Source organism: Crinia signifera, chromosome 6 (assembly GCF_055691185.1).
Source record: "Crinia signifera chromosome 6, ASM5569118v1, whole genome shotgun sequence".
Taxonomy (NCBI): Eukaryota; Metazoa; Chordata; class Amphibia; order Anura; family Myobatrachidae; genus Crinia; species Crinia signifera.
Window position 1 is genome coordinate 38,178,347 of NC_139222.1, and position 10,511 is coordinate 38,188,857.

At 47.6% G+C, this 10,511-nt stretch overlaps 1 protein-coding gene across 1 annotated transcript; it reads right to left on the minus strand.

Annotated features, from left to right (window-relative positions):
• Positions 1-518: 518 nt before the first annotated feature.
• MRPL16 (mitochondrial ribosomal protein L16) lies at positions 519-5,414 on the minus strand. Its single transcript, XM_083146028.1, has 4 exons — positions 5,233-5,414; positions 3,590-3,661; positions 1,911-2,059; positions 519-1,114 (listed from the first exon to the last, which is right to left on the minus strand). The coding sequence occupies exons 1-4, from the start codon at positions 5,288-5,290 to the stop codon at positions 629-631; spliced, it is 765 nt and encodes a 254-aa protein (XP_083002154.1). The 5' UTR covers positions 5,291-5,414; the 3' UTR covers positions 519-628.
• Between the last annotated feature and the right edge of the window lie 5,097 nt (positions 5,415-10,511).

Genomic DNA, 10,511 nt, shown 5'->3' on the forward strand with positions numbered 1-10,511 from the left:
TATCTTGGTAATCCTGGGAATGAGGAATAAATGACAGCTCTGGTAATACCCCGTCACCAATACCATTAAATAGAAGAGTCTCCCAGTATTCTGTAATTATACAGCAGCAAGCTAGTCTGCAGCACTGTATAATTAGGAAAATAAGATTAAAAAGGAAGCAAAGCCACCATCTAAATAGTAATATACATCAAAGCCAGCGTAGGCCCAATACAGAGCTGAATGCTATACATATATTAACGGAAGGGTTTGTACTTGGCTAATAGACCAGCCATGCTCTCGGATCACTGATCTCCAGCATGGTGCCAGGTTAGGTGGGAGGGGCTTGTGTGTGGATTGGTGGATATAGACAGGTGGTAGGATCAGGGATATCACCGGTCCCAAATACCAGGCAATGGTCGCTGCTGATTTGTGAGTGTTGGTACACACCAATTCGTGCACTAGACATATTGGAACACCTTCGGTGGATCATTGCAGTAATACCAAACACTACACAATGTTTCAGAAAATACATCAGAAGGTTTAATTTGTATTCATTTTTAATTGCCCGCAGATTACGCTTAGCAGAACAGACTCCATTTGGTCGTGGTTCAGTGCCTCAACAATGTTTTGTGGTGAACAAACATTCCTTTCATACGCGATTTTTCAGATAGAACTTGCCCCAATATTTGCCCTTGTAATGAAGGTCGTACGGACTAAGATACTTCCGGCAACCCATCATATTACGCGTCACCAGGCGTTCAAAAGTCCATGGGTTCTGGTTGTTTCTGATTCGCTCTTCCAGCTCCTCTCGGGCCAATCTCAGAGACTCCCTGCTGACGGCCTGCGCTGGAAACGGAAGCTTATTGGCCACTTGCGTCAGCACAGGCAACACTTCCTCGAACTCGCAGTGGCCTCCCACTTCTAAGATAACCTGGTCTGCTTTAATTGGGGTGACGTAGTGGTCCACTGCTCCTTTCCCCCCTCCCATTCGCTGACCAAGTCCTTTACGTGTGATGGGTTTGCTGGGGGCTTCTATTAACCAGTTGCTGAAGGTTGTTTTGGGGTCGAATTTGCGATTTAAGGTCAGACGCATCATTTCAAAGTGACCCCAATGTAAGTAACCCCCTCCTAGAGCCTGCATAATAATGAGGAAACAAAACTATTTAGTCCATCATTGAAATAATATGTACAGTAGTGTCATTCTGTGACCAAAGAAACCCGCACAGCTTCTGTAATATTACAAATTCACTTGAGATCAGGCACCCTCCAGCTGTTGTGAAACTACACATCCCAGCATGCATTGCCATAGATTTAGCATTCCCTAATAGCAAAACTGTGGCAAGGCATGATGGGACTTGTAGTTTCACAACAGCTAGAGGGCCATAGTTCAGCCATACCGGCTATAGATAATAAAAACATCTGAAGTTGACGGCCAACAAAATCTGTTTCAATTGCACCGGTTTTCCTTCATGCATTTAGCGCACAAGCCTGCAAGCTGCAGAACCTGGCAACATCCTGGCGAGTTAACTATGTTTTTAAGTAGCAACAATGATGGCTAACCTTGACACTCCAGTGGTTGTTGAACTACACATCCCAGCTTGCCCTGCATCAGTTTGGGCATGCCCAAATAGCAAAACTGTAGCAGGGCATGCTGGGATGTGTAGTTCAACATCCGGAGTGTCAAGGTTAGCCATTACTGGTTTAAAAGGTAAACAATTGCTACTTTAAAACATTGGTCAGTCTCGTCTTGAACTCAATATTGCCTGTTTGAGCAAGGGCCAGGCGGGCGGCGCCTAAGCTGCCTACTAAGCAGTGAGCAGTACTGAATCCACCTTATCGGATAGGCTCCCACTTATAAACCCACATGCCACCAATTTAATCCCACAATCTCGTAGCCATTGTATATGTTCTTAACATGCGATCTTCCTTACCAGAATGCCGTATTCTCCCTCCTTGAAGTCCCGTCCCACTTTTGCAGGGCCACGGATATCATTTAAGTTCCTGGGTTCTTTTACTACCTTAGAAAGGTCAGGGACTTTATTCATGAAACGCAGCTTTGGTTTATCCTTCATGCTGACCCCTGTACAGGCAAAACGAAGCAGTGCAAGACTGAGAAACTATACATTTATATCTGGTTGAGGGAGTTTTCTTATTTACAACAAGAGCACAGACTGACAGTATAGGACAAGTACAGGGAATACACAAGTACACAGACTGACAGTACAAGACAGTACAGGACAAGTACATGGAATATACAAGAGCACAGACTGACAGTACAGGACAAGTACATGGAATATACAAGAGCACAGACTGACAGTACAGGACAAGTACAGGGAATATACAAGAGCACAGATTGACAGTACAGGGAATATACAAGAGCACAGACTGACAGTACAGGACAAGTACAGGGAATATACAAGAGCACAGACTGACAGTACAGGACAAGTACAGGGAATATACAAGAGCACAGACTGACAGTACAGGACAAGTACAGGGAATATACAAGAGCACAGACTGACAGTACAGGACAAGTACAGGGAATATACAAGAGCACAGACTGACAGTACAGGACAAGTACAGGGAATATACAAGAGCACAGACTGACAGTACAGGACAAGTACAGGGAATATACAAGAGCACAGACTGACAGTACAGGACAAGTACAGGGAATATACAAGAGCACAGACTGACAGTACAGGACAAGTACAGGGAATATACAAGAGCACAGACTGACAGTACAGGACAAGTACAGGGAATATACAAGAGCACAGACTGACAGTACAGGACAAGTACAGGGAATATACAAGAGCACAGACTGACAGTACAGGACAAGTACAGGGAATATACAAGAGCACAGACTGACAGTACAGGGAATATACAAGAGCACAGACTGACAGTACAGGACAAGTACAGGGAATATACAAGAGCACAGACTGACAGTATAGGACAAGTACAGGGAATACACAAGTACACAGACTGACAGTACAAGACAGTATAGGACAAGTACAGGGAATATACAAGTACACACTGACAGTACAAGACAGTATAGGACAAGTACAGGGAATATACAAGCACAGACTGACAGTATAGGACAAGTAAAGGGAATAAAGAAGAACATAGACTGACAGTACAGGACAAGTACGGGGGATATACAAGGACACAGACTGACAGTACAGGACAGTATAGGACAAGTACAGGGAATATAAACAGATCTGCATCAGCAAACCATGCTGAAGAATTTGGGTTTCCTTGACCAATCAGGAGCTGGCTATGATTTTAGCACCGCACATTAGAGCCATCCTCCCACCTAGAGGTAAATGTATGAAGCTTGGAAAAGTGGCATCAATCCCCATAAAACACATTATGTGCAAGATAATGCTCCAGCCAATCAGCTTCCAACTGTCAATTTAAATATTGGAGCCGATTGGTTAGTGCATTATCACCTTGCACATAACGGTCTTTATGGGGATTGATATCAGTTCTCCAAGCTTCAAACATTTACCCCTCAGTGCTTACATAATAGCTATAGCTGTGACTTGCAGTGAAGGATACCGGGTACATGATCTGCAAAAAAAGACCTGGAATGTATTTTATTGCTCCCCTAGCTCACCTCCAAAATCTGGGAGGGGATCATATGTCCGCAGTCCGGCTGTCAGCACTTTCCGTGGGTGTGAAACACAACCTGAAGAGGATGAAAAAGACAATGACGGAATGATTAGAGATCGCAGTACAGACAGGCACAGCAATGTACTATGGCACAAAAATAAAAATCACTATTGTAAACCATTCCTTAAACGGTTAGAATCAGTTAGAAAATGGGATCATCATAGGCTGCTTGACCAGAGGTAGGAGAGTGAGACACATTGCAGATGTTAGGAAGGTCCCTATATTCACTGTGTCATTAATGCGTGTAACCCAGGGACCGGAGAGTGCTAAATAGGGAGCTGTGAAAGAACAGGGATACTCCAAATGGCCACTAATGTGGAACACTTCCTATGGAGGAACATGCACTTGGATGTTATGGTTGAGCAGCTGCTCAGAAATCTCTAATGACAAATAAGAACATATGTTAGATAAGTGTACCTCATGTTCTGAACTTTTACCAATACAAATGTGTACTACTGTACAAGTGCTAATTATTTTGCTATTGCTCAGATCAGGGAGGATTCAATATTCTTAAAGCAGAGGGGGTTGGTATGACAGATATAGCCAAGTTTAAAGCAGTGCATGAATTTCCCTAGCAAGCGAGGTAGGAGTGTGTGTGTGTGTGTGGTATAAAAGATAGTCAATCAACGGTGGTTATGGACTACAAGCGCAAAATATTTTTTGCGTTTTTTAGGATAAATCTTGTATAATTCAAGTTCAGTGACCGCCATCAGTACAAACATGGACCTTCGAGGGCTTGCTTTGCTTGCCACGTGTTACTATTTCCAATAGATGTCCGCGTGGACTGTAAATCAAGCAAATGATGGGAAAACGTGTCAACAATTGTCATGTCGACCTCATCCCTTTATCCCATACTTGCCTACCCGACTCTCTCCATGCGGGAGACTATGCTCTGTTCCTGGACTTCCCTGGTGATGTATGATTGCCATCACCTGTGGTGAAACACCTTTACCCAGCTCCCCACAGGTGATGGCAATCACACATTACCAGGGAAGTCCAGAAACAGAGCATTTTCTCCCGCATGGAGAGGATCAGGTAGGCAAGTATACTTTATCCGGGTAGCTTGTTCATGTAAAGGAGAGCACCATGGTAGGATTTATCAGAATTGCACAGGACAGCAACAAAACAGTGCAGATACAGGGTAGCCAGAAGCAGAACTACCATTGGTGCAGTGCATCGGGGGTCCCTGAGCACTAAAGGGGCCCACACCCACTGATGCCCCCTGTCACCCACTGCCGTGTTGCATTTTGTGAACTTGGGTTGGGGTGGAGTTTATATTAAAAAAAAAAGAAAGAAGGGAGAGCTCCTAAACCAGAAGAAGGAGGCGGAACTCACATTAAAGTAGGAGACAAAAAAAATATATTTTTTTTAAAATATATTATAGAATATAAATTCTGATACCACTCCCCAGCCCCCACGCATATTACAATAACGTACTGTTCTAGATATGTGCCCGCTTAGGACGCTATTTAGGCAGAGCAGCTTTCCAAGTTCTGTCTCGTGAGCGGTGCCGCCTGTGTTCCCCAAGGTCGCAGCGCGGGCAGCAGCCGCATTTAGATAGGGACGGGGTCGTAAGTCTGTCCTCACCTGTCAGCAGGACACGCCGGAGCCCCGTCAGACGACTCCATTGCGGTAACAGCGCCATTACAGGTCACAGGGAGCTTGAGAGAGCAAGCAAAGCGCTAATCACAAGTGTACCGCCATTTTGCCGGTGACATGACGTGACGTAACGTAACGTGACGTGCCAAGACGTCAGATCCACCTAGCAAAAGGAAAAAGAGAACCTTCAACGTCAAGCAAGTTATGTTAATGGTCCAGCGCCACCTGCTGGCGGGAAGGAATATGGCCTTTTTTTTTTCATTGGCTATTTATCATTTTGCAAATGAGTTTAAGCAGGTTCACCAATTGTTAGAAAGACAGAAACCAAGAATATCATTGCACATTGCTGTGAAGTATATCATTTATGTTAATTATAGTAAAATAAAATCAAAGCATATAAATGCCCAAATGGACCAACAAAATCCATCCTGGCTCCTTGTCACAGTTGGATAATACTGCTAGCTCTGCTTTTTTTACACTTGTTTTCTTGACTTGAGGCAGCGTCAGTTAAATTAATCAAGCAGCAGAGTTATCGCAATGGACAGATTTAACAACGAGTGATATTCTTTTTATCACTCATTACGAAAGCCAATCAACTGTTGCATACCCTCCAACTGTACCGATTTAGCCGGTACGGTACCGTTTTTTAATGGTCTGTACCGGCTAAATCTAACTGTACTGAATGTACCGATTTTTTTGTAGCCAGCCAGCGCCTCTGGGAGTTGTAGTTTTGGAAACTGTCAGCATCCAATCAGATTGAGGATGCTACAGTGAGCCACTGAAAATGCGATGACTTGACCAATGAGGGCTGTGCTGGGAAGAGTGAGGTGAGCTGCAGCCAATGAAGCGGCTAGTTGTAGGCTGTGTGGGCGCGTGTGAGACTTGGTGAGTGACAGTAGCCGAGTCTCGCACAGTGCACACTGTCTGTGTGACTGTGCGCCCGCTCTTCCTGGTGTATCGGTCTGTGCAGGCGGATACGGGACATGGCTTGCAGAGCTGGATGAGATGCCCGTGCCCTGCGCCAGCTTCTCCCTGAAACTTGACATACTAGCGGCTTCCTGATCGGGTGTGAGGGCCGCCCTGCACCTGATGTGCGGTGACTGGGTCGGGGTGCTAGGGAGTCCTCCCCGGGGTTAGGGCGGCATGTTTAGAATATAAAATAATGCTGAGCAGGGGATACGGGGATGGGGCAGCTGAGCTAGGCAAGGAGCATGTAATAAAAAAAAAATGCACACAGTACACATTCGGAGAGGGGGTGTGAACACGCCCACTTCCCCTGTGACCACGCCAAATTCACGCATGGCCACACCCCCTTCCCGAATGTGTACCGATTCCTGCCCTTCAGATGTTGGAGGGTATGCTGTTGTTTTGAAAACCGATGGTAGGAGTTGATTGGCTGGCACACTATTTATTATTCGTAAGGAGTGATAAAAAGCGTATAACTCATTGTTAAATCTTGTGTGGGGGGTAGGGGGAGGCAGGGTGTTGGCGTGTGGGGGGGAGGCTGAAGGTCAGTCCCGGGCCCCAACATTACTAGTGGAGGCCCTGCGTACATGCATGTCTACATAAGCAAGCTTGCAAGTTGGCTTACACACCCACACTACTCTCATACCATCCAACATTTGAAGGGCAGAAATTGGAACTTGAGAAAGGGGCAGGGCCGCCGACACCCGGCGGCCCCCCCAGCCAGGCACACACAATATACAGTACAACCTGCAGAACGCAGAGCCTAGGTCACAGAGAGACTCCGCTCTGCAGGCTGCACTGTGCAGTGTGCGCTCCAGAGGAGATGCGCTGCCAAGGAGCTGCTCCGTTATACTGGGGGGGGGGGGGGAGAGTAATGGTACTGGGGGGGCGGCCCTGGAAAGGGGGCATGGTCACGAGTAAAGCCCTTTCCTATCCTTCCAATGGACAGTTTTGCTGATATTTACTGATCCTCTCTGATCACACGCTGATCAGGGTGCGGTACCTGCCCGCTTCTTCATGCTGCAGTACGGGAAGCTCCTGTTTCAAGGGGAACTCTCCGTCGGCTGCTGCTGCTATCACACACGGTAGTGGCTAGACCTTTCCCATCATGCACTTGGCCCACGTCATCTTGGAGGGGGAATAGAAACCTGAAGCCCAAAGCGGGGCGAGTTAAGCGAGCCCGCAAGTGTACAATGCAGCTGAAACAAAAGAAAATAACCTACACCAAACCTACATTTTGAGACAAAATAAAAAATGCAAACAACTTCAGTCACCAGTAGCGGCTTTTACCATTTTGGAGGAGGGGGGCTGGCGCAATGCAGGCCCCCCTCCGCTGCCACCACCACGCTCCCCGGCCTCCTGCGCAGTAACTTCATACATACTGTGCATGCGCTGGCCCAAGCCTCCATGGGCTGCCTTTGCAGCAGCCCCAGGAGGCTTAATCAGGTTCCCATGTCTGGCGCATGTGCAGTATGGTCCACAGTACTACGCACCAGTGGGACTGCCTTGAGTGACTGGCTGGTCGGACTTCCAATTGGAAGTCACTGCCAATCACCTTGAGGACTGCAAGCCCATAGGTAAAAACCGTCACTGTCTGTCACACACACGCAGCCGCATACCTCCCAACGTCCCATTTTTTTGGTACGGTCCCACCCCCCACTGGCAGTGTCCTCTTCAGAGGGTTCAGAAGTTGGGAGGTATGCAACCACCTGCGGGGAGGGACTGCAAGCCAAGAACCTGGCTCAGCCAATCAGTGACCTTGCGAAGTGTTTAACGGCGACTCATCCAATCAGGGCTGCATATGGGTGTAGGGGATCTGCAGCCACTTCCTGTTGCCAGGCTTGTGGCTGCTTAGAGGTCTGAGAGATACACTGTATGGGGCAGTGGCCATTTTGGTGTAGTCTGTGGACGGGGATAGAGAAAAAACCGTCACAATCGGTTCTGGGAAATTAAGCCGGTACAGACCATAAAAAAGCGGTGGCGTGGGGCTTGGCCTCATGGGAGTGACACGATTATTAGACCATGCCCCCCCTGACCGGCAGACCATGCCCCCAAATTCCATGCATGCACCTTTGACGCATGCGGCTGTCCCTCCTGCCTGATCTTCAAAGTTGGAAGGTAGACTCTGCATGTGTGGGTAAGCTTGGCAGACGCATGGGCAGTCAGCAATTTCTCGCTAAGCAATTTGTGCAGTATACAGGCAAGTACAAGATCCATCCACATTTCTGATTGTGGGGGAGATTCTCTAAGAATCTCCGCCCCCCTTCGCCGCCCATCGCATATTTAATTATCGCATATGCTGTAACATATGCGATAATTAAGGCAAAGGACAGCTCTTGCGTTAAGAGCTGTCCTTTGCGGTGAGAGTCGCCGGGTCCCAGCAGGTCCCGGCGGCTCTCCCCTCCCTCCCACACCCGGCGCTGCTGCTGCTGCACCGGGCTCTCCTCCTCCCTGCACCCGGAAGAGGATCAGTGCAGGGAGGAGGTCACAGGTACGGGCAGCACAGCGCTGTGCTGCCCGGACACAGGTGAGGGGGCGATGCGGGGCGGCGGGGGTCCGTGCGGGGCGGCGGTGGGATGCGGTAGAAGCTTCTATGGGGCATCGCCAGATTTTTCTGGCGATGCCCCCCGCTGCGGTAACCCGGCGGGGGATGCTTACAGCATTTTTAGCTTAGAGAATCTCCCCCTGTGTCTGAAACTGGTGCATGCTCTTGTTTACTACGCCCTGCAGCTTTCAGGCCCCATGAATCCAGCCAGTGAAGCCTTTAAATGTTATTGTTGTGATCTACGGGTACGAATAGATACATTTACTAATGCTCCTAAAAATTGTAAGATCTATCATTTTCTAGGATGAAATAGAGAAATAATAGAGAGAATCTGATTGTTTTATGTGACAGGACCCTGCTACCACTGCCACCAGTGGCGGATCCAGGATAAAATGACAGGGGGGGCACCATGATAATAGAGGGTTTAGGTGGGGGAGGGGCGGTGTTAGTGGTGCCAGTGTACATGCTAAGAGAGCGGCAGAGAGAGGGTGGGAATGGGATTAAAAATAGGCCCTGGCATTTAAAGTACGCAGGCCCACCATGGCGACAAAAGTGAAGGATGTAGTTGTGCGCGCTGCGGAAAAGGGGGTGTGGCCTCTCAACAGGGGGCATGTCCTTGAGTGTAGTGTACAACACCATATACAACTTCTACACATTATGCAACAAAATACAAGACCCCATTATACTTGCCCCTTACACATGATGCCAAATGGAACGAGCCAAAATTCACATAATGCCACATGGATTGAGCCAAAATTCACAATACACTTCATAAACAGGGACATTGTCCACCAAAGGCGCGCATTAAACATTTACACTATAATGTCCATTACACGTTAAGTTACACGCCATTATGTCCATTATGTATTATGCCAAATACTATAATGCCTATTAAAAATTATGCTACATAAGTGCTGCTTATCTACATGCTCATTGCCAAGGGTTCCATGCTCATTGTCAGAGGTTCCATGCTCGTTGCCAAGGGGGAATACATTCTCGCGGTAAATGGGGGACAGCCGCCGCCAGGCAGAAGTGATAGCCACTGACGGTGGCAGAGCCTGGCTGCATTCAGGTCCCAGCTATTTGAAATAATACCCATTTCAAACCAGAAAATGCATTCCCAGGTTGGCCCCTTTTACACCAGCCTAGTCCCTGCATTTTCTGGTGTGAGGGGGAGAGAAAACCACCCCTCCCCCCCCTTTAACCAGTTATCTCATTTACCCGGTTATATCTTCAAAACCAACAGACCCATTTACATGAGACAAGTATCATATTGAAGAACTTTTGAGTGGGCTTTGAATGATTTTGGTTCATTAACTGTAATGTTTGGTTCCGGAGTAATCTGCCCTCAAAGAACATGAACAGCCATGAAATTACATTTAAAAAAATAAAAAAAATTGGTTTATCAGCAATATCTCTGGAAGCGATTGACCGATATGGACCATCCTGGTATGATGATGAAGGCCCAGCGATTTGAAATGAAATTGAATGAGATCAACGTGATGCCAGGGGAGGAACTGGCAGCCATCGGAACCAGGTGGGGGTCAGAATTAGCGGGTCCCATATTATCCTATGGAGAAAAGCGTTACAGCTTTGCCAGGCGATATCTCCGGTTCCCAGGGGGCTAGAGACACGGGGCTGGGCTCATTGGAAAACCCTGGTCCTCAGCTACAAAAATAATGACAGGGGGGGCACGTGCCAGGGTGCCCCCCCCCCTGAATCCGCCAATGGGCAGATGTAACATGTATAGAGAGAG

Bases quoted from the DNA above. Each gene is read 5' to 3' on its own strand.
- MRPL16 (XM_083146028.1), bottom strand. From the start codon at position 5,290: ATGGCGCTGTTACCGCAATGGAGTCGTCTGACGGGGCTCCGGCGTGTC. The intron at 3,662-5,232 runs GTGAGGACAGAC...CATCCTCTTCAG, and splicing joins CCGGCGTGTCCTGCTGACAG to GTTGTGTTTCACACCCACGG. The intron at 2,060-3,589 runs GTGAGCTAGGGG...TTGCCTGTACAG, and splicing joins TCCCCTCCCAGATTTTGGAG to GGGTCAGCATGAAGGATAAA.